Below are 24,916 nucleotides of genomic sequence, written 5' to 3'. Positions count from 1 at the left end.
GAGGGGGTAGATAGTGAGAAGGGGGAGAGGGGGGTAGTGAGAAGGGGCAGAGGTGGTAGATAGTGAGAATGGGCAGAGGGGAGGAAGGCAGTGAGAAGGGGCAGAGGTGGTAGATAGTGAGAAGGGTCAGAGGGGGAAGGCAGTGAAAAGGGGCAGAGGGGGGGGTGATAAGGGGCAGTGCTGGTAGATAGTGAGAAGGGGCAGAGGGGGGAAGGCAGTGAGAAGGGGCAGAGGTGGTAGATAGTGAGAAGGGTCAGAGGGGATAGATAGTGAGAAAGGGGGAGAGGGGTTATATAGTGAGAAAGGGCGAGAGGGGGTACATATTGAGAAGTGGGGAAGGAGGTACATAGGGAGAAAGGGGGGAAGGCAGTGAGAAGGGGGAGAGGGGGTACATAGTGATAAGGGGGTACATAGTGATAAGGGGGTACATAGTGAGAAGGAGGGGACAGATGGGGAGAGGGGCAGTGTAAATGCGTATGAGAATGAATTAATTAATGTGTAGATGAATTGTGTGAATGGGTATAAGAATGATTGAATAAATGTGTGGATTAATTTTGTGAATGCGTACGAGAACTAATGAATGTGTGGATGAATTGCTTGAATGATTTGTGAGACTGCATTAATGAATATGTGTAAATGATTTGTGTGAATGAGTGAGTAATTGTGTAAGTGTTTGTGTCTATCATGAATGTTTAGGTGATTTGGGGAAATGCAAAGATGGCACAGGAAGGGTGGGCTGTTTGCCGACAAAGATGTCTTACACTGGGCTGTTAGGGGACAAAGTTGGCTCAGGCTGGGCTGTAATATGTGTGTAATTGTCAGGGTCCACATTTCGCTGCCTGAACAATGGCTGAATCATACTGCAGGCATTTCATCTGCTACCACTAGTGGCCACCCTCCTCCCTCTGGGGTGCTCAGAAGCTCATTATCAGGTACAGCTGCACCTAAGTACCTGAGTGAAGCCCTGCCTTTATAAGACCTGCCCTGCCCTTCAGTCAGGGCCTTGGCATTGACGTTTAAGGACTGCTTTGCTCTAAGCCCGTGATTGAGCCTGTTCCTGTTCCTGTTCCTGTTCCTGTTCCCGTTCCCGTGCCTGAGCCTGTGTGTGTGTGTCTATGAAACTCCCTTTAGTAGCAAAATAAAATGTACAGAATATATTAGTCATTAATAAATCTGTCCTTTTTTCCCCAACCCAATAATTAAATATACTGTTCATATTAAATACGAGTGTTATTGCTTTCCAGTAGATTTAATTTACTCCTTTAACAAGCTTCCAGTTCATGTAATTGAATACACTATAATAACCTTAAAAGGTATCCACAAATATTAGCACCAATTTTGCTCTCATGTAGAGATTCATTTTCTAAAACTAAACAATCTCTTATCCCATGACCTCCATGGATATTTTAATATTCCATCCATAAAAGGAAGAGAGGAGAAGCTTTCTCTCCTTCAGGATATTTCAAAAAGATATCTGCACCTGCACATGTATACATCTAGTATGCAACATCTTCATGCTATTTTTTTTTTACTTTGTAGACATGTACAATATCTGGCAGAGAGTCTTTGCTGTCACTGTGGAAGAATTTTGTCCCACTGTTCTCTGTTTTAATGCTGTGTTAGCGTTGAATGAGATGTAACAAAATGTTCAACCAAAATGTTCCACTTTTTATTTTACTCATCAGTCCACAGAATAGTATCCCAAAAGTCTTGGGGGGTCATCAAAATGTTTTTGGAAAATGTGAGATGAGCTTTTGTATTCTTTTTGATAGGCTAGCCATTCCCGGGAAGGTTCCCCACTGTTCCGATTTTCTTTCCATTTGGAGATAATGGATCTCACCATGGTTTGAGCCTTAGAAATAGCTTTATAACCTGTTCCAGACTGATAGATTTCAACGACTTTGTTTCTCATCTGAATTTCTTTAGATCATGGCATTACGTGGTGCTTTTTGAGACCTTTTAGCCTACCTCTCCTTAATTGTTTAGATTGTACAGGGCTGGCAGTAATCACGCCTGGTGTGTTTAGTGAAATGAAACCCAGTTAGCAATTAACTTTGGTTAATTGGTTGATTTCGTAACTAAGTGGGCAATTACCTTTTCACATAGGGCCAGATAGGGTTGAATAGCTTTTTTCCTTCTATACATGAAATCATCATTTAAAAGCTGCACTTTGAATTTAATCTTGTTATCTTTGTCTAATATGAAAATTAGCTTGATGATTTGAAACATAGTAAATTTAAAAATGTTGAAATCGTGAAGGGGCAAATACACTGTACATGTTAAGTAAGAGGTGGTGACTCTTCATTACTGTAAAGGTGGTTGTTGCTATTTAATAAATATTACACAGATATATCTATATTTAAATTTCCTATACATATGTATGCAAAACAATATTGACATTAATATGATCATGATGTGTAGGTTTTTAAACACACACGTAAACGCTCTACATTGTAAATGCTGGACACATCCTCATTGCGAACCTAATCGGTAATTATTTTAATCTAAGTTGGCCGCTTTGCGGTTTGCTTTGATTTGCTTAGAGATGCAGTGAGCACTTGTTTCTTGGCAATGTGGCCTAGGAGTTGAATATTTTACTAGCAAGTAACTATTTAGAGTGCAGTTTTTGTTTGTCTAAAAGTCTGAAGTTAGACTTGAATCATGCCTGCTAAGCCTTCAGCTAAATTCAACTAAGAGCCTAGGAGTTGAAACTGTTAATTTCAGCTTTGGATCTGAGTGCTCATGACAACTGTGAGTGTGTTTTTCTAATTTATAGGTGTTAAGTGTTATTGTTTATTTTTTTTTAGTTTATTTGTACAGTTCTTTGTTGCAAATATGTAACAACAATAAGGTACAGTGATTTTGGTTTCCCAAATACCAGTACACAATTCATAACCAAACATGAGCTTTTATGTTATATTTGTCTTACATCTGTGTCGCCTGAAAGGTGAGGAGATATGTAAGTGAGGAAAAGTGGAAGAGTAAAAGGTATGGGAAAAGCAATGAAGAGGAGAGGGACAGTGTGTCTAGTCTAATTAATCCATCTGTCTTTACTGTTTAGTTTGGTGTTTTAGGAGAATATGGGGTTTGTACTGTTTTTGTTTTGAAAAAAAAGAAAAATATGTCATTGCACACTTATAGTGCAGAGAAAGTATACCCCATCCTAACGTCTCATACAGAAAGAGGGAATGCTCTATTTGATTTTGCCATCATAATAGCATCTGATGACAACACACTGGGAGCATCAAATATTGAGCAAATAACTGGCACTTCCAACAGATGACCCAGCTGGGTACCAAGGAACACAGGGGTCTTTAACCCCTTCAGTCCCCTATGAACATACTGGTACATCCAAAAAATGCATCCCAAGAATCCCCTATGGATGTACCGGTACGTCCTGCCCTTCTTGCAGCGGCAGGGACACATGTATTTGAAAAGTTAAAAAATATTGAGTTGCTACATTATACCTATTTAGGAGGGAAGTAATGTATTATTGGCACTATATGCTTCCCCGGGGAAGCAGAGATATGGTTGATCGATAGACTGAAAAATAGGGCTAAGAGTAAAATGGTGGACAGTTCTGAGTTTGACCACTACAACAAATTTAAATTAAGTGATGATGTTGGAGAAGATAATATAGAAAAGTATTATTTTTATAACAGCCAGGAGAATAGCTACCATGAAGCATACTGTACCTAGGCTACAGAAATACCTAGACAGACTAGCAAACTCATGAAACAATCTTGTTGACAGCACTATTCAGCTGGTTGTACTTTTCAACATTTAATCGCATTTTATACATAAATCCATTGAGGTGGTAAAGAATGCAGTAAACAGGGGAACGGGTAGTGTAAACTGTAAACTGGATTACTATTTCAGAACTGTTTACTTCAGGTACTCAGATAGGACATGTAGCAGATTGTGTATATAGTTTATTGTGAAGGTGTAGAAATTGAACCAGCAATCCTGGCAAAATGGGGAAAATGGAGTTGCATTAGGGAAGAAGAAATGAAAATTACACAAAAAAACTTTAGAAGCGTATATTGAATTCAGTGAACTAATCCTATAAAAAACGTTATGGGTTATTGGAACACAATACCTACTTCTGATTGCTTCTGTGAATTAAAAGTGAAATTGTGCTTAAGTTTTAAAAAAAAGAAGAATATGATGACAACAATGGGCAACACATAATAAGAAAAACATTTAAAACAGAATAAAATAGGGTGGTACATTTGGAAAACAAAGACATGTTGAATAAAGAAGCAAATTATTATATACATTAATATATGTTTACCAATGCAAGCAGTTTATTTTAGAGTTGAAGGAAACTGGAGGTTCAAATTACATTTTAAAAGAATAAAACCAATGCTGAAATGTGGTGTAATGATTTTATCTTACTCAATAGACAAAATGAACTCTTGAGTGCCTGGAGCCTTTATTTGTCTATTGGATTTATTAGGGAACTGGCCCTTCCTGGCACAGTTAAGCACCTGGGTTCTCTTGGAGTGTGTGGATTCCTCATCCTGGTTATTCATTTATCTTACTCAAAACAGTGCTTTTGTACACTTCAAGAGTTAAGTCAAATAATACAATCTAGCTAATTATTCTTATTAGGCTGACTTAAGAAGAGGACAATGGGCAAGTGGACAAGTTTGAGAATAATTGTAACCTCATTTGAGTAGGTACATCCCCCATTTTGTTTATTAAGTCCAAATTGCCATATGTTGTACTACATGTCCTGTTTACCCATGTTACTGCATGCTAGGATGGCACTGTAAAAATCAGGTCTTGATGCAGTTGTATGAGGGTACTTCATCATCTTAGTGGAGTTAAAGAGTGATCATAAATACAAATATACCAGTAGTATATGATGCTAAGCTAGGCAATATAATAGTGAAACCACAATTTTAGCACCTATAACCTTTGTGTCATGAACAAAGTGAATTATTATTCTTATTAGGTGACTAATTTAAGAAGAGGACCGGGGCAAGTGGACAAATTTGAGAATAATTATAAATTCAATTGAGTTGGGTATCCAATTACATGAGACAGCTGAGCCTTGTTACCTGAGTTTAGCCCTGCCCTTTATATACCAGTCCTGCCCTTTATATACCTGCTCTGCCCTTCAGTCTGGGCTTTTGCATTTTTTTGGCTTTGGTCCCTGTTAGTCTGCTTGCAGCTAAAGATCTGTTTACTTGTTCTTATTTCCTGTGTATGACCTTGGCTACGTTCTTGATCCGGGGTCTTGTGTACCAGACCCCAGCATGTCCAAGACTTACCAAGTCGGGTTCCCTGCCTGTAGCCCTCACTACAGTTCCCCTGTCCTCGCTATAGTTCCCCTGTCCTCGCTAAAGTTTTCCTGTCCTCGCTACAGTTTTCCTGTCCTCGCTACAGTTCCCCTGCCAGTGGGCTTCCTGCCGTGTGCCCTGCCAGTGGGTCTCCAGTTCCAGGCTTGTCCGGCAAGACTTTCCAGTCCATGTGTTACGATTAACTGTATCCTGTTTAATGCTTTATTCCACTGTATATACCAGTCCTGTTCCTGATCATCCAGCTTTCATCTATACAATCTATTCTTGTATACCGGCCTGGTGTGAGACTGTTATCTCTTGTCTGTACTTACCTGCCTGTCAATATGCATCTCTGAGTACAGACAGAGCCTCAGATTTCCCCTGTAACTGGGCTCCTAGTTTCTCCAAGCTTCAAATAAATCTCCAAGCACTTCTTCAAATTCAGGTGTTGGAAAGAGCTGGGCAGAATGCAGAGAGAAAAATTATTGTGCTCTTTAATGGACAAGGATATAACCACTTTATCTGTGAAACCGCAAAAAAAGAGTCCAGCATGAGAAAAAACTGTAATTCTTCAGTTCTTCAAATAGCAAAAATATGGTCATGAAAGTTAGAAAACATAAGGATACTTTCTGGAGAGGCTCAAGCGGGAAACCAACAAATGGTGACATATCAGATTCAAGCCCCAAGGGGGAACTGTAGGTGTTACTGAGTGCAACTTCACCCAGAAGCATACCCACTCTGCTTGTTGATAAAAATTACTACAATGTGGGTGTCTGACAGTGGACAGCCTTTCCCTAAAGTACTGTAGATGTTTCCAGTGGTGTAGAATCCTCCAAAATACCACGAGCTCTAGGTAGCTGACTGAAAATATTTGTTCATGAGGCCAACTTCCTTTAACAGACAGGCCAAATAGCAACGCTTAATAATGCAGAAGTACAATGTGCTGGCCAGCTAAGGACATGGAGATAAGCATCATTGAGGTCTCCAGAAAGCATGAAAGCTGGGGATAGAATATCCAGTATTGAGTTTACAGTTTCCATTTTGAAATAAATCTGAGAAAGGACTGCATTAATGAAGGCCTTTGAGAGCGCTGCGCATGTTGCGTGGGCCGCGCAAACTAATCGAGGCCGTGCGGGCCGGGGCCTGACACGTACACTAAACCTTATAGTCACATGCTTAATTGCCCTTACACACACATAACTTCACTAACATTCCATATTTCATTCACATTAACATACTCTCTCCCCCTCTTGCTTTTCTTTCTCTCTCTCAATCTTCCCTTCTTTTTATCCCCCTCTCTCTTTTCCATTTCTTCTCATCTCTTACCCTTCTCTCTTTTTCTGGTGGTCCTATGATAGGAGCATGAGGTTTCTTCCTGTAGACCTTTATTTCAGTGCTTTGTGATGTGTATGGCTTCAGTACTGAGCGCCAGAATATGACATCACATGCCAGTGATTAGCAACAACTGCTGGGGCACAGTGCACTGAAACACAAGTCTGTGTGGACAGACCTTATGATTTCTACATTGCGGCCTGGTTAGAAGGAGATGAATGATCTACCTAATCAGCCCTGCTATTCAAGGCAGGCCGTTCTGTCTGCCTTTGGAGTGAATCCTTTGCCGGGAGTGTGCATGACCATATACCATTCCTCCACCCAGAGACTGCAGAAATTCCCAGCTCTGTTAAATAACTACTTCACCATTCTTTCACCTTTTAATACTAGAACATGTCACTAAGTTGTCACATAAGCAATCAAAACAATTTAAATAAAATGAATGATTTTTTGTACCAAACCTCTGAATCTAATGCATGTTGGGACCTGGTTTCCATTTAAGTAATGGTAACAGATTTAGCTAAGAGGAGATCTTGCAGTTCAGACCACACAAAAATCTTATAACAGAGGAAATTAAGTAAATTTTCTTTCAGATAATCATAATGTTTCAAAACACTTTTCAAGGTAAAATAATCCATGTTCATGAGAGGATTAATAGCCTTTTAATGCTTCAGATCAAATGGGAAGTTGGGACAGCATATTAATCACAAAGGATAAAAAAAAAATATTTGCCCTCTAAACACATATTGGGTCTGACTTAATGAGCTCTGTTAAAGAAAGTCTGAAAACTAGACAGTTTGGTATTCAAAGACATGTTACAAAAGCATTAAGCCGCTGTTAAATCGTGACCATGGTTAATAAAAAAAATGCCCAAAGAAAATAAACTCTAAATCCAATCGATGGTCTTTGGCACATATAAGTGTCTCTAAAAGGATACATTGTCACATATACTTTTCAAATCAACACAGTTCATGGCTACATGTATGCAGGTCTAAAAGGAACATACACACTACTGGAAAGCTTGACATCTGCACAATGTACCATACCATACAAAGACAATGCCATTTAAGCCTGTCACTACTAGTACAAAAAAAAATCTAAACAAAAGACCAGGCTACAAGGCCCCAAAAACCTACAAAAACAACACCATGACTTGTACATCAAAACACAACATGCATATTATTTGAACAGGTAACTCACTGAGAACAGCCTGCTAAACCATGTAAATGTATTCTTTCCTGCAACATGATGCATCATATCATTTCATGACACTGCAACAAATCATAAAACAATTGACGCCCATTATCTTTAAGAGCTCATCACATAACTGACTGCCCATTTCTGGAAACACACAGATATTGTGGGTTAATTGGTCTTGAACCATCCATAAAATCTATATGGCAGAAGCTATGGAGCTGTATATAGATGGGCAGCTACAGGGAATATTATTATAGGGGACAGTGGATAGACAGGATATTACAAGTAGCATATAACATAACAATTTGACTTACAGAACAACGGGTGAGGAGGGCCCTGCTCAAACAAGCTTACAATCTAGAGACTTCTTTACAAGCAGGTGCTTGTTAGTTCAACATATAAAAATAAGTAAATAACAGTGGTTATATTTCTTGTTTCGTGCTAACCAACACATTGTATTTAGAAATTATCCCCAAAACTTTGAAGATACCTAGAATGAAGAGAAGCATTCAGATTGTTGATTATAATCTTGCATTAGGGTGGCTATTATGATACGCTTAACTTCCAACATTCCTGGACAACTAAGGGTTCTTTGCTAAAAAGTTGAAACGTCAGTCGAGTTAAGGGTTAACTGGAGTGACCAATTCTACTGAGGTTGCAGCCCTTTTATGCTAACACTTGCACTCATTTTGTGAGTGTGGGAATCATAATATTTGCCCTTGAGGAGGTATGTGATGTCAACTGCAACTCGCAAAATTTACAGTTGAATGCACTTACATAAATTAAAAACCAACTTGTTTAATGGTGAACACAAGAGTTACTCTGCAAGTTATAGAATGCAAGTGGTTTTCTTGAGGGAGTCAACACCTTTGTGTCTTATTTATTATACGTAACTCTATAAGACAACATACATAATGTGGATTCATACTAATAAATAACTACACATGTCATTTGAAAGACATGTCCTGTAGATATGTAGAGAGCTTCAAAGGACCTACCTTCATCAAAATGGTGTGAGACATTGATGCATTAGCATGGACAATAATGGTGCTTGTCTTATCATCACGAATCTCTTTCAGAAGTGGTGTCGGGTCCCAGTTGTCATCAAGCATTCGTACAGAGAGACAATCCTTGGAGATGAGAAATTGGCGCAGAAGCTTCTCTAGGTTCAGGAGACCTGCAAAGAATAATAGTGTGAAACAAATATATATGGATATACATACAGTCATATAGTTATATTTTCTTCTAGAAGGCCTACAGCTGAAATTAACCATGATGCTGAATGATTGCACTACTTTTTTGTGCATGATGGACTACACTGGATTATGTATACTATACTACTGAATGTCAGTTTTGGGATTCTGCATTACTTAAATCCCACCGAGAAATGTTCCAGGGGCTCAAAAATGAGAAGACTCCAGGCCCAGAAGGCTTTTCTGCAAACATTTTGTAAAATACTAGGGGAGAGGATGGCTAGGGCAATTGAGGATCTTTTAAACTAGGTTCTGGGGGGGGGAGGATAAAGATAGAAATGAAGTGCTAGCTAGAGTAGACTGGGAAGGGGGTCTAGCTATGGGAAAAGGGGGTGAGAGCATTGGCGGGGTTAGCTCAGACAATATGGTGTTGCATAGTACAAAACCTGCTGTCAAGAATTATTTGTCAACCGTTACACCAGAAATGGGTAGTAACCTTAAATGTCTTTTAGCAAATGTGAGAAGCTTGGCAAACAAAATGGGTGAGCTGGAAATATTGGTAAGTAATGAACAATATGACTTGATCGGTATCACGGAAACGTGGTGGGATGATACATATGACTGGTCAGTAAACTTACAAGGATATTCACTTTTTAGAAGGGACAGAGTAAATAGAAAAGGGGGAGGGATTTGTTTATATGCAAACCCTAAACTAAAGCCCAGTATTAAGGAAGATGTGCATGATGACAATAGTAATGTGGAGACACTGTGGGTAGAGATTAACCTAGATAGTAGAAAGAGTCACACACTACTTGTGGGTGTATGCTACAAGCCACCCAACATTATTAATGAGGGGGAAGATCAGCTGCTATTTCAAATTGAAAAGGCTGCAAATAGGAATGAAGTTTTAATCATGGGAGATTTTAATTACCCAGATATAAATTGGAATAGTGAAACTTGTTCCACTAAGGGCAGCAAGTTTCTGAACTTGCTTAATGACCAATTTATGTCGCAATTAGAAGAGACCCCAACCAGAATGGATGCCTGTCTAGATCTGGTAATAACTAACAATGACGAACTTATCTCAAACATTAAAGTAAGAGAACACTTGGGGAAAAGTGACCATAACATGGTTTCATTTGAGATTAATTCCAAAAAGCAAATGGGTAACTGCTCTACCAAAACATTTCATTTCAAAAGGGCAAACTTTGATAGGCTAAGGTCAACCATGGAATATATAGACTGGGATGGATTGTTCTCTGGTTTAAACACAGAGGACAAATGGAATACCTTTAAGCACACATTGCAAAGTTACACATCCCAATATATACCTATGCGAAACAAATACAAAAGAAACAAATCAAAACCAATGTGGCTTACCTGGAAAGTAAAACAGGAAATAAATAAACTGGCATTTAAGCATTATAAAAGCGAGGGGTCGGAAGTATCATTTATGGCATACAAAGATGCCAACAATGCCTGCAAAAAGGCTATTAAAATGGCTAAACTAGAAAATGAGAAATTTATTACCAGGGAAAGTAAAACCAATCCCAAGAAATTTTTTAAGTATGTAAATGGAAAAAAGTTAAAGGTAGAGAATGTTGGTACGTTATTATCTGAAACTGGAAAGTTGGTTAGTGAGGACAGAGAGAAAGCCGACATCTTAAATGCTTTTTTTTCTTCTGTTTATTCCAAGGAAGAGCCAGTGACGGAGCCCCTGCTGGCTAATTTTAAGGAACCGTTGCAGCAAACATGGGATTGGCTGACACAAGAAAAAGTACTCGAGCAATTAAATAATGTTAAGGTAGACAAGGCCCCTGGACCGGATGGTATACACCCAAGGGTACTGAAGGAGTTAAGTTAGGGATTCTTTCGGCTCGGGCATAGTTCCATTAGATTGGCGCAAGGCAGATGTTGGATCAAAATCTCAACCGGGCAATTACAGGCCAGTAAGCTTAACATCGGTAGTGGGGAAATTATTTGAAGGGTTGCTAAAGGTATACATTCAAGATCGTATCTTGATCCATAATCCAATCAGTAAAACTCAACATGGATTTGTGAAAGACCGGTCTTGTCAAACCAACCTATTAGCATTCTATGAAGAAGTTAGTAAAAATATAGACCTGGGTGTGGCTGTAGATGTGATTTTATCTGGACTTTGCTAAGGTATTTGATACGGTCCCGCATAAAAGGCTACTCTATAAATTAACAGAAATAGGCTTAGGGGCAAATGTCTGTATGTGGATAAGAAATTGGCTAAAAGATAGAATGCAGAGGGTTTGTTGTGAATGGATGTTTCTCAGCCTGTACGCAGGTATTAAGTGGAGTGCCTCAGGGGTCTGTCCTCGGTCCTCTTCTTTTTAATTTATTTATAAATGATCTCCCAAGCTGCATTGAGAGCCATGTTACAGTTTTTGCTGATGACACAAAATTAGGCCCGGTAATTCAGCCTAATCTTGATGTTTCTTCTTTGCAGGAAGATTTAGACAGAGTTGGGGACTGGGCATGCAAGTGGCAGATGAGGTTCAATATAGAGAAATGCAAAGTTATGCATTATGGTAAAAATAATAAAAATGCGACCTATTCTTTAAATGGAATATCCTTGGGGGAAACTACCAGTGAGAAGGATTTAGAAATAACGGTTAACAACAGATTTGACAACAGTGCGCAATGCTAGCAAGCAGCTGCGAGGGGCAATAAGGTTTTGGCATGCATAAAAAGAGGTATTGATTCAAGGGAGGAGGATATCATCTTGCCTCTTTACAAGTCATTGGTAAGACCTCACGTTGAATATGGGGTACAATTCTGGGCACCGGTCCTCAAAAAGGACATTATGGAATTAGAAAAAGTGCAAAGGAGGGCTATGAAATTAATAAGGGGATTGGGTGATACTAGTTATGAAGAGAGACTAAAAAAGTTAAAAATATATACGCTAGAAAAACAGCGTCTCAGAGGGGATATGATAACATTATGTAAATATATGCAGGACCAATATAAAGAGCTCTTCAGTGACCTGTTCATTAACAGAAATATACAAAGAACAAGAGGTCACCCTCTGAGACTGGAAGAGCGCAGGTTTCATAGACGACAAGGAAGGGATTCTTTACAGTGAGGACAACAAAGGTATGGAATTCACTTGCAAAGGAGGTAGTGTAATCCAATACATTAGATGCCTTCAAAACGGGCCTCGATATTTTCTTAGAAAGGCATGACATACAGGGATATAAATAGAATAACATTAATATTTAAGAGCTTCTTGATCCAAGGAGAAATCCGATTGCCTCTTGGAGTCAAGAAGGAATTTTTCCCCCTGATGGCAGAATTCGAAGTAGCTTAATTAGGGTTTTTTTGCCTTCTTTTGGATCAAGAATAGGAAGGTTAGGTAGAAGGGTTGAACTTGATGGACTTAGGTCTTTTTTCAACCTTACAAACTATGTTACTATGTTACTATGTTACTTTGGCCCCATATCTTAAAACACTTTGAAGGACCTATCCAATGACAGGCTTTAGAGGCCATTTGGATACGTACCTCAGAATTTAGCTCTACCCTTTCAACATTAGCCAGCCTTGATGCAGAAAAAACATTTGACATATTGAAATTCTAACACTATGGTGCCTCGTTTCTTAAACTTATAAGGAAATTGTACGCTACAACGTTGACGTATATAAATATTAATGGTCTGGACTCAGGGGATGTAGCAATGCAGACGGTTGTCTGACAGGGTTGCCCCTTATCTGCGCTGTTATTTTACATGGCCTTGGACCCGTTAATATGATGCCTATCGGATTCATCCACCTTTCCGGGTTTTGTCCTGGGATGTAAAAGTCAGGGTTATCTGCATTTGCAGATGACTTACTGCTCTATATCACTAACCAACAAACCAATATATCCAAGGCCCTATCCCTTATTGCTCGATGGGGTGTTGTAACTGGTTTCACCATTAATCTTTCCAAAACAAAGGCAATGCTAAAAGCCCCCTCTATATCGCCTACATAGCATCATTGTACTTGTTTAATATGCCTTCTGTATTGGCCAAAATAAAATTGAAACTGGTTCTTTGGGAAAAACCTAATCTTGCTTACTTAATCCACTTCCCTAGACTGTGGTACTGCTTTCCAATATTACAAGCTTAGCTTAGTCCTTATGACTAACTCAGACTTGAAACTTTTTAGACAAACTCTTCACGTCATTTGGTCAGGGAAGGAAGCAAAATGTTGTCTCATTAGATTGCAAAGAACAAAACATTTTCTTGGGCTAAACTAACCTTGTCCCAAAGATTACAATATGGCAGCACTTGATAGATATGCAGTTAATTGGGTGAAGGGTAGAAATTTTTATACAGATTTGTATTCAGAACAAGTTACCCACCCAAATGTCTCTTTGTTTGTCTTTACTGCACATGCCTGTTAATCTAGGGCTGGATTCTAAACAATCCTTTGCTATTTTTAAGCTTAAATCCTGGAAACTCTGCTTGCAACTAAATTTGGAATTTTCTCCGTTTAAACCTAGGTTGAATGATCCAAACTTCCAGGAAGAGCAGGTAACAGGTCTTTTTGTCCATTGACATAAACTACCTACAATAGATCTGTTACTGAACAGAAACACCCAAACAGCTCTCACATTTTATTCAAGACAGCTTCCCTATGGTACCGCTGTCCATATTTGTTTATGTGCAGGAACTAATCTATGCAACAACACAAGTTCGGCAGTTTGCGATATGTTGATCCATAGAAATGGGTATGGCATGTACTCTACGGCAATAGTATACCAGCTGCTTAGGGAGGAGAAATATCAGCCTTCATTGGTGGAAGGTGCACTTAAATGGCTTACCCACATGCGTCACCTTGAAATTGACAATATTTATGAGGCCACTTTCTCGTCCTGCAAAGTTATTCCAGCAGTCATATATACAGATATGGCCCTAAAGAAAGCTCATTATTCCTATCATTCCCTGCCTAGGCTGTACAAGATGGGCCATGCTACTACTAATTAATGCCATAAATGTGGTGCTGCGGGAGCAGATCTTTATCACTGATTTTGGCAATGCCCATTGGTACAAACCTTTTGGAAAGATAAGCTGACTTACAGGGCCGGACTGGGACTGATAGCAGCCCTGGAAAAATTTGGAGACAAGCCCCATATAGTTTATCTCACGGTCAAGCTCTTATACCCACACGCACCCGCGTCACACTATTCGGCATTCTTTTTATCTCATTATTTGTATTAAAATGCCAGAAAGCAAAAGTGTTAAAAGGCCCTAATAAATTAAATACATTACACATAATGGGATCAAAACATTTGCTACTGCGAACATTTTTAGATGAAAAAGTTCCATTTTATTCAGTGGAACAAAACACTGATCACATTATTCTTCACGATATTCTGGTAAGAAACTTTTATTTCTTTATTAATTCATGTAGACTATTTTTTTCCATATTTAATAAAAGCTATGATTGAAACATCAATTTTTTTTCCCTTTCATTTGACAACCTATCCCCGAGTTATGCACCTCTGCCCCCAGGCTTGCCACTCTGCCCCCCTGATATGCCTTCTAACCCCCTATATGCCACTCTGCCTCCAGAAATGCCTTATACCCCCTATATGCCACTCTGTTCCAAGATATGCCTTCTAACCCCCTATATGCCACTCTGTCATATAGGGGGTTAAAAGGCATATCATGGTATAGAGTGGCATATAGGGGGTATAAGGCATTCTGGAGGCAGAGTGGCATAAAGGGGGTTAAAAGGCATATCATGGGGTCTCCAGAAAAGCCTTATGCCCCCCTATATGCCACTCTGCCTCCCCGATATGCTTTATACCCTCCTATATGCCACTCTGCCCCATAATATGCCTTTTAATACCCTATATGCCACTCTGCCTCCAGAAATGCCTTTTACTCCCTGTCACTCTGCCTCCAGAAATGCCTTATACCCCCATATGCCACTCTGCCTCCCTGATATGCCTCAACCCTCCTATATTCCCCTCTGCCCCGTGATATGCCTTTTAACCCCCTTTTTGCCACTCTACCTCCAGATATGCCTTTTGACCCCCTATACGTCACTCTGCATCCAGAAATGCCTTATACCCCTATATGCCACTCTGTCCCATGATATGCCTTCTAACCCCCTATATGCCACTCTGCCATATAGATGGTTAAAAGGGATATCATGGGACAGAGTGGCATATAGGGGGTATAAGGCATTTCTGGAGGCAGAGTGGCATAAAGGGGGTTAAAAGGCATATCATGGGGCACTCTGCCTCCAGAAAAGCCTTATACCCCCCCTATATGCCACTCTACCTCCCTGATATGCCTCAACCCTCCTATATGCCCCTCTGCCCCGTGATATGCCTTTTAACCCCCTTTTTGCCACTCTACCTCCAGATATGCCTTTTGACCCCCTATATGTCACTCTGCATACAGAAATGCCTTATACCCCTATATGCCACTCTGTCCCATGATATGCCTTCTAACCCCCTATATGCCACTCTGCCATATAGGGGGTTAAAAGGCATATCATGGGACAGAGTGGCATATAGGGGGGGTATAAGGCATTTCTGGAGGCAGAGTGGCATGAAGGGGGTTAAAAGGCATATCATGGGGCACTCTGCCTCCAGAAAAGCCTTATGCCCCCTATATGCCACTCTGCCTCCCCGATACGCTTTATATCCTCCTATATGCTCCTCTGCCCCATGATATGCCTTTTGACCCCCTATATGTCACTCTGCATCCAGAAATGCCTTATACCCCTATATGCAACTCTGGCATATAAGGGGTTAAAAGGCATATCATGGGACAGAGTGGCATATAGGGGGGTATAAGGCATTTCTGGAGGCAGAGTGGCATATAGGGGGACACACTTACATACACACACATGCCGATTTTATTTGTTTTTAACAAATACAAAAAAATATTATACAGTACAAAAAATACATTGGTTTACTGACCTTCTACTTCTCTTGACTTCCGTCCTCTGGTAGCTGCACACTGTTCTCCTCTATGCTGACAGGATGTCACTGACCTGACATCCGGTGCTGCAGCAGTGTAAGGCACCTACCTGGCAGATGCTGGGAGGTTCCGCTCTGTCCTCCCGGCAGAAACGCCAGCACCATTCCCTGCTACATGAAGCAGCCGCTCACACGCGCGGCCGCTTCATGAATATTTATGCGGCTGACCGCCGCCTGGATTCCGCCACGTCGCTATGGCGACGGTGGACGCAGCTACGTCAGAGACGCCGGGGAACGCCTCCCCGGGCTATTTAAACTTCTCTCACACATCCACCGGTGCTCAGTTGTACTGGTGCTTCCGTACTTATTGAGCCCCCTCCTGTGTTACATTATTGTTTGTGTTACTCCTGGTATCTTGACCCTGGTCTGCTCAACGGCTATCGTGAACTTCTGGTATCCTGACCCTGGCTATCCTAACGACTCTGAGTACCTCTGGCATCCTGACCCTGGTCTGCTAAACGGCTTTCGTATATTTCTGGCATCCTGACCTCGGCTATCCTTACGGCTCCTGTGTACTTCTGGCATCCTGACCCCGGCTATCCTAACGACTCTGAGAACCTCCGGTATCCTGACCCTGGTCTGCTTAACGGCTCCGTCCAGATCACCCGTGCTTACAGCTACACTGCCAAGTGTCCTGTTATCCTCCTCAGGCCCCTTGTGCGTGTCCTGTACTGAGCAAGCGTGTTCCTTTCCTGCATCCTGGATTCCTTCCGGTAAGACGATCCTCACAAGCAGTCTGAGTGCGAGCGGGCGGAGCTTTCACCCCTCACGCTGCTCCCATCACTATGCAGCCATCAGACTGCTGGGAATGTAATCTAAACGGCCGATGCGTGCTGATGCCGCCGGCCGGAGCTACTTTAACACTTTTTTTTTATTTATATGGTAAGCTGGATCGGCTTGCCATATAAAGTAAAAAAAAAAGTATTAAAGCAGAGCCGGCCGGCGGCATCAGCACGCATCGGCCGTTTAGATTACATTCCCAGCAGTCTGATGGCCGCATAGTGATGGGAGCAGCGTGAGGGGTGAAAGGTCAGTGCGAGGGGGCGGAGCTTTCACCCCTCACGCTGCTCCCATCACTAGACGGCCATCGCACACGGCTGCTGGGTGCTGATGCCGGCCGGCCGCATCAGCACCCAGCGGCCGCTTTGATTAGATTTCAGGCAGCCTGGGGGGCAATTGCCCCCCTGCCCAGCCCGCCCCTGGCGCCGAGGGAGGCCTTCAATGCCATTTGCAGCTGCTCAGCGCCTGTCTTCAGGGTTAGTCTGCCGGCCGCCCAGCCCACGGACCTGCCGGCCCACCGGGAAATTTCCCGGTATCCCGGTGGGCCAGTCCGGCCCTGCTGACTTACTGTAAGAGACTAGGTATTTTGACAGACGAGTTTATGCCAGAACTGGTAATTCTAGGTGTGATCTCTGATACCTATAGGGGTAGTAAACTAAAACTGCGTAATTGTATGACAGCTGCTAGAAAAACTGAACTTTTGCAGCATCTTTATTCAAACACAACATTTATGATATTTGGCGTACACAACACCCAGGAGAGACAGACTACAATTTCTATTCGGCAGCACATAGATCTTATTCATGCATAGATTCCTTTTTACACCAGGTCTATCCCTGGACAGATGCTAATCCTCAAAGATTGGAAATACCTTATTTGCTTGATTACAAGAGGACTCTGATTATAAGACGATTCCCCAAAATCTGAATATTAATTTAGGAAAAAAAGAAAAAGCCTGAATATAAGACGACCCTATAGGAAAAAAGTTTTACTAGTAAATGTTAATTCAGGTAAACTATGTAAACTGGTTCTTTTTAATACAAGATTAAATATTTTTTTGTTTTTATTTCCCTTTATATTTCCTTTTATTTTCCAACCTGCCCTCCAGTTATGCACATCTGACCCCAGGCTTGCCACTCTGCCCCAGAAATGCCTTATACCCCCTATATGCCACTGTGCCCCATGATATGCCCTTTAACCATCTAAATGCCACTATGCCCCATGATATGCCTTTTAACCCTCTATATGCCACTGTGCCACATATAATGCCCATGATATCAAGATGTTGAAGAACATCTTGATAATGCCTGAGAGTCATCAAGGCAAAGGGGTGCCCCCAACGATAGGGGATATGAAGCCTCTGTAACGCCAATGTTAAAAGGTCGCAGAGCTCACCTGTAGGGTCAGGTCTGAAAGATCGTTGAAAAAGGACACCTGGTGCCCATGCAGCAACCAGGTGCCTACCTTCCTCGCACGAGCCATTATGATTTCTTTCAACCTGAAGTCCGTAAGGTGGCAGATGATGTCCCTGGGTTGGAGAGCAGGGTATGCCCTATCTACCGGCACAATGTTGTCAGCTGAGCGGCCTAAAAGACCGTTAAACACCTCAGACACAAGCGCCATGACGTCCTCAAAGGTATCCCGCTCAGGGATCCCTTGGAGACGGATATTCAGCCGGCGGCCTCTGTTATCCATGTCTTCAATCCGACGACAGAGTTCCCGCAGGTAACGTGTGTGTTCATCACTCACCTGTTGAGCTTGAGTGTTGGTGTGGTCGTCAATGCCTCTAGGGCCAGGACCCTCTTTTCCAGGGTGGACAAATCCACATGAAGCGCTGAGACCTCATCTCAATGAGCAAAGAAAAATCCGATATCCACGGCGAGGATGAAAAGAGCGGATGAGAAGCAGATGGTGAGCGCGCCGCCAGGGTGGGATCATTAGCAGAGGATATACTTGCCAGAGAGGCAACCTCGTGGTCATCAGAGGCTTGGGAGGCCAAGTCTGCAGGGGTCCGAAAATATTCTCGGGGAGAATGCAAGGATGAACGAGGGCGATCTCCCAGTGTAGAAGGGTCCGGGGCTGTCTTTTTGGAGCAGCCCATGCTGCAATAATAATATAGAAAGCTATGAAATTTGCGAGCGGCGGCGGAGCAGTCAGCTTATGCAGCCATCTTTCTCGGTGATTGGGCAGGCCCCCGTGCCCTTTTCAATGAGTGTCTCTGTCAAGGTCCACACAACAGACCCCGCCGCAGCAACTCACCTAAATACCTGCTTCTTGCAGGTACCAAATCCAGCACGGCGTCCGGTCCTCTCCTCTTCCGTGGCTGCAGCTAGAGGGCGTGCGCGCTAGAGTGATGTCATGGGCGGCAAATTTAAAACGAGCACTGAGCAATGCCAAGGTTTAGACATTAATGGCTGTGTGTTATTTTGAGGGGACAGCATATTTACAGTTATACAGGCTTTACACCCACTACTTTACATTGTAGCAGAGTATCAATTCTTCAGTGTTGTCACATGAAAAGATATAATAAAATATTTACAATAATGTGAGGGGTATACTCACTTTTGTGAGATACTGTATTTTGCTCAAATCCAAGGAATGATAGAAAACAACTGCTTCCTTCTCTGGATCTACATAAATGTTTAAAGATCTACCTGGAGAGAACAACTTCCTGGAGAAGATCAACCAACCTGTTTGTGGCCTTCGCTGGACCTAGAAAAGGGTGAGCAGTTTCCAGAGCTTCAATCGCTCTATGAATAATTTTTCGCTGTACCAGAAGCCTACAAGGCAGCGAAAGAGCCTCCCCAGGGACATTATCCTCACTCCACAAGGGCATTTTGGGCAGAAGCAGCAGGGGGTATCGATGGATCAGATCCGCATAGCAACGGTATGGAAGAGTGTTAACACATTCATTAAGCGCTCCTGACTCCAGACTTCCTTTTTGGATGATGCTAAATTCGGAAGAAGAGTTTTGCAGTCCGCGATTTTTAATCCCGTCCTGTACCTGTTTTACATCTAATACATGCATCTAATACATGCTACCGGAAGTGAACTACAAAGAGTAAATTCTTACCTGAGAATTTTCTTTTCTTGGCCACTTCCGGTAGCAAGATAATTTGTCCCTTCCTAATAAGATTTTTTTAAAAATTTTCATTGATTTAGTCTATTCACTATGGAAGAGGGGAGGTTTCCAGAGTTTTATTTCCTGCCCTACCTGCATAGGTGGAGTCTTCTCCTAGTGTATTACTAGAAGTGACCAAGAACAGAAATTCCCAGGTAAGTATTTCATAAACATTTATTGCTAATCTTTTGCCTTCTCTGTGGTAGAGATATACTTCAGAATCTACTCTCTTGGGGTTTCCTCAGTGTGCTGTAGCCAAATTTTTAAGAGCTTTTTCTAAACTCTGTGTCACGACCATCCCAGGATTCCCACCTCTATGATCTCTCTCACTGGAGTACTAGCAACGGGTAACCCTGGGGCATAGTCATGAACCGGTTATCGGTGGCCGCTGCCAGCATGTGGTTCCAAGTAGCGTGCTCCACTTCAAAAATTTAAAGGGCAACACCTTGCTTGAAGTGCACTTTCTTCTCCTTATACCTATATCTAGAAAAAAAAGTATTGGGACACCTGACCATTACACAAACGGGGACTTTGATGACATTGCATTCTAAATACATATACATTAATATGAAGTCGGTCCCTCCTTTACAGCTATAACAGCTTCCACTCTTCTGGGATGGATTTCCACAAGATTTTGAACTGTTTCTGTGGGAATTTTTCAACATTCATCCAGTAGAGGTCAGGCACTGATGATAGATGAGAAGGCCTGGCTTGGAGACTCCATTCCAGTTTGTCCCAAAGGTGTTTGATGGGGTAGAGGTTAGGGCTTTGTGCAGGCCAGTTAAGTTCTTCCACACCAAACTCATCCAATCATATGTTTATTGACCTTGCTTTGTGCACCACTAAATCGACAAAAGTATTGGGACACACCTCTTAATGATTAAAATGATTAAAAGAGTTTAGGCAAGGCCTAGTGAAGGGAGATCCTAATGTTTTAGCAAGACATTTTGTACAATGCTATACTCCCAAATTTGTGGGAACAGCTCGGGGAAAACCTTTTCTTACTCTAACATGATTATGGATGTTGCTTTATGCACTGGGGCACAAAGACATGGTTGGATGAGCTCGACCATCGAATGAGCTTTCAAAAAAATCAAAGTAAGAAATAAGAATGCCAGACTGGACAAAAACAACTACAGATGTACAATAAATGAACCATCAACATAATACAGAAAGGGAATAAAACATGATGAGTGTGAAAAACATAAAAAATCAGTAGTATCACACACAACTTAAATTTGTCTTAATGAGATCCAACAGGTTGTTTGACTTTACAATTTTCCCCATACACTTTTCTATTTTCTAGACTGGTCAATACAGATTTAAGTATATGATGCTTTCTGTGTAATTATAGAAGACCATCTACTTTATGGCAAAAGTTTAGTGTTTGCATGAAAGAACTTGCTAATACTTACACTCTGCTTTGGCACAAATGAGACAAGCAGTAGTGCTATTGAAGAAGTGAAGTAGAGCTGCCACAGCTGCACTGATGTCTGTGTTGCTGGGATGAAGATTTAAGGTGGTGAATCTCTGGAACTGAAATCTTAAGACTTCTTCGGGGTTGACTTTTATATGTGGCACCTGAATAAAATAGTACAGAGTGAATAGTGTAAACAAAAAACACAATAATGGATAATGGTGGAAAAGGATGAAGGATAGATATAAAAAGTGCGGAGAGCAGAGAACATAAAACAGAGAGCAAAAAGGTACATGGATGGAAGAAGTGAAGATTCTTTAGGCAATGCAGGTCTGTAGGGAAACATATATATATATATATATATATATATATATATATATATATATATATATACTGCATACTAATTTTTAAATATTATCACATTTTTATAAAAAAAATAGCTCTGGATATAGTGAGTCCTGTGGTGGGTTTTCAGTGTCGCTGAATGCCTCGCTATCATTGATTGTTTCCTAAGCTCTTCCAATACAGTGTATGGCGAAAGTTGACTCCCCCCCCCCACATGGGGCCCCTGCTGCCGATCTCGGTGTTGCTGAATGCCTCCACATCGAGACATAACAGCAGCACCATTTAAGTGAATAAAGCGATCATAGACAGTACTGACTGTAAGAACATGTCGCTGAGGAGCAGTATTCCCTCTAAGCTGTGCGCTTGTGCGCGCGCACATAACTTTTTGAGGGAGCGCAAACGTCCTAACATTGTGCGCACAGTACAGGGGAGCTGGGGGGGGCGGGCAGTCCGTCCAGGGTGACGCTGGCACTCCTCCAGAGACGGACAGTAATGTCCGCCGCTGGAGGAGCAAGCTCGGTTGGGGAGATCAAAAATCTCACCCCAACCGGCTTAAAATCAATCAAGGGAGTGGGAGGTCTGTTAATGCAGACCTCCGATCCTGCTCCCTTGCGATGCGCGCGGCAACCGATGCTGTGCGTCAAGATTTGATGTCAGATCCCGGCGCACAGCACTGAAGCCACGCCCACCATCTTCACTGCACTGGAAGGACAGGACACAGAAGAAGAAGAAAAGGCAAGAGGAAGAACGAAGAGGAGGAGGAAAAGTAACAGAGGAAAGGTAGGAAAACATTAAGTGAGATTAGTAAGTGTGTGAGAGTGATGGGTGTTATGCTGTAGTTTGGATGTGTAAGTGGGGGGGGATAGCATGGCATAGGGAGGCTGTAATCACATTAATATGATGCCCAGGTTCCAGCATGTACTGGCTGCCTGGACATGATAGGAGTGTGATTGCTGTTAGCAATTATATATATATACATATACATATATATAATATTGTTGTTGTTTTTTTTGTCCAATTTTGTATATAGTGATAGGTGTTATGCTGCCCCATCGTCAATGTTTGCCTCAGTATATAATGATAGCAGTTATGCTGTACCACCGTTAATGAGTGCCTCAGTATATAACAACAGTTATGCTGCACCACTGTCAATATTTGGCTCAGTATATAATGATAGCAGTTATGTTGCAACACCGTCAATGTCTGCCTCAGTATATAGTGATAGGTGTTATGCTGTACCCCAGTCAATGTGTGCCTCAGTATATAGTGATAGGTGTTATGCTGTACCCCTGTCAATGGTTGCCTAACGTTTTTCCCAATAAAAAAAAATTATATATATATATACACACATATATATATACACACACACATATATATATATGTATGTATATATATGTATATATATATATATATATATATATATATATATATATATATATTGATCCTTTATGCAGCCCAGAGCCCCCGCTCGTGATTCACTCATAATTAACTTTTGCGGTGAGAATTTCACCTTTAAAATAGACCATGGAGTCAAAAGGGTGGGAAATATATAGCTCCCCCCCTTGCAATGTGATTTTTTTGGGGAAAAATTTTGCACAACAGAAATTTTCTGCGCACACCACCCAAGAAAAATTAAAGGGAACATTGCTGAGGAGTATCCTTCAGTTTTTGCCTGCTATACATTGGGGCTTATAACTGTTTGTGGGAGCTCTGGAATGTAGGTGCCAAGATAGCATTATCTCTGTTGGATGACATTTGCTTGATGTCAGTTTTCACTTTGAGGGCAGAAGAAATATTTTGAGGTTTGATAGGACAGAAACCTATGTATTGGCCCTTCTCCCACAATACAATCAATGATTCTGGTTCCTCCATGTAGCCCATTTTTCAGCAGAGAGAGCCTCTAGGTGCATGATTGTACAGCACATTATGGTACCAAGGCAGGGAGAGGATGCAAGTGTAGCCCTGAATTTGTTGGGGACCTTGACTGTGGGCTTGGTTGCTACTGGTATTTTATGCAGAAGGTCTTGAGCAGAAGCCACCCTGCATCTAACGTCCTGTGAGTTGTAGGTGTTTCCCTTCCTTGATCAATTATTAAAAGTTCCCTTTTTGTACTCTATATGAGTGGTCAGCGGGATTACCTGCTGCAGATGCAGGGATATAGGAAAATGTGTCCCTGCAGTCTCCACAGTAAGGCTGGAAGATTTTGCTATGACTGCAGTTACCGGGTCTGGTAAGAGTCTCTGCAGGGACAGGTTGGGGATCAGAACCCTGCATGGGGAAGGCAAGTGTAGATGTACCTGGATGCAGACAGCTGTCTGCTGCAACAATAGCCTTCCTAGGCACCCTCTACAGGAACAGGACTGACAACAGACTGGGGAACTGTCTGACGGCAGCAGGCGGACTGGGGAACTGTCTGATGGCAGCAGGTGGACTGGGAAACCGTCTGACGGCAGCAGGCGGACTGGGGAACTGTCTGATGGCAGCAGGTGAACTGGGGAACCGTCTGACGGCAGCAGGCGGACTGGGGAACCAACAGGTGGCAGCAGGTGGACTGGGGAACCGTATGACGGTGGCAGGCGGACTGGGGAGCCGGCAGGCTGCAGCAGGCGGACTGGGGAACCGGCAGGCGGCAGCAGGCGGACTGGGGAGACGGCAGGCAGAAGCAGGCAGACTGGGGAACCGGCAGGCGGCAGGAGGCAGATTGGGGAACTGGCAGACAAGGTCAGGCAAGCCTAGGTCGTACCCAATAAGATCAAGTAGTGAGGGACGACACAGAGGCATAAACTAAGAACAGTCCAAGGTCAACTCTTGTCATCATAGCAGCTCTAAGTCCCCCACACTTCTCTAGCCACAAAACGAGCACCTCCATCCATCAAAATATGTGAGCAATGGGTTTTATCTATCTAGTATAAAGCAACTAGTATGTCAAGGAAAACTACATTTTTTTTCAGGTTAATAATTAAATATAAAGGGTCACTACTAAAAGCTGGATATGGATGAAGTTTTAAGTATATTTCCATTGAATGAATCTTGATTTTACCTCTTCAGTCTCTACATACTGCTGTAATATTTGATAAAGACATTTGGTGGATTTTAGATTCAGAAAAGAAATCTAAGGTATATGCTGATTTGTAGCATTGTAGAACTAATTATTAGATTTTGAGAGAGAATTATTTTAAAGGGCCTAAAGGTGCACTAATTCTTGTTAGTGAGGCAGATTTATAAGTATCTACTGTA

The 24,916-nt window shown here is 41.8% G+C and overlaps 1 protein-coding gene across 1 annotated transcript in view; it reads right to left on the bottom strand.

The window, feature by feature from the left end:
- LOC149298082 (glutamate receptor ionotropic, kainate 4-like) overlaps positions 1-24,916 on the bottom strand; it is a 168,076-nt gene that overhangs the window by 101,521 nt on the left and 41,639 nt on the right. The window contains exons 4-5 of the mRNA XM_089487973.1: positions 21,333-21,498; positions 8,816-8,994 (exon numbers count right to left, since the gene is read on the bottom strand). Of these exons, the coding sequence (XP_089344099.1) occupies positions 8,816-8,994; positions 21,333-21,498 (345 nt within the window). The remainder of the gene's footprint in view (positions 1-8,815; positions 8,995-21,332; positions 21,499-24,916) is intronic.

The sequence above is a fragment of the Sceloporus occidentalis genome, unplaced genomic scaffold (genome assembly GCF_023333645.1).
Source record: "Sceloporus occidentalis isolate IW3139 unplaced genomic scaffold, rSceOcc1.0.p SCAF_35, whole genome shotgun sequence".
NCBI classification, from domain to species: domain Eukaryota; kingdom Metazoa; phylum Chordata; class Lepidosauria; order Squamata; family Phrynosomatidae; genus Sceloporus; species Sceloporus occidentalis.
Note: the sequence above shows the minus strand (reverse complement) of the source record. Positions and strands in the feature narration are given on the sequence as shown.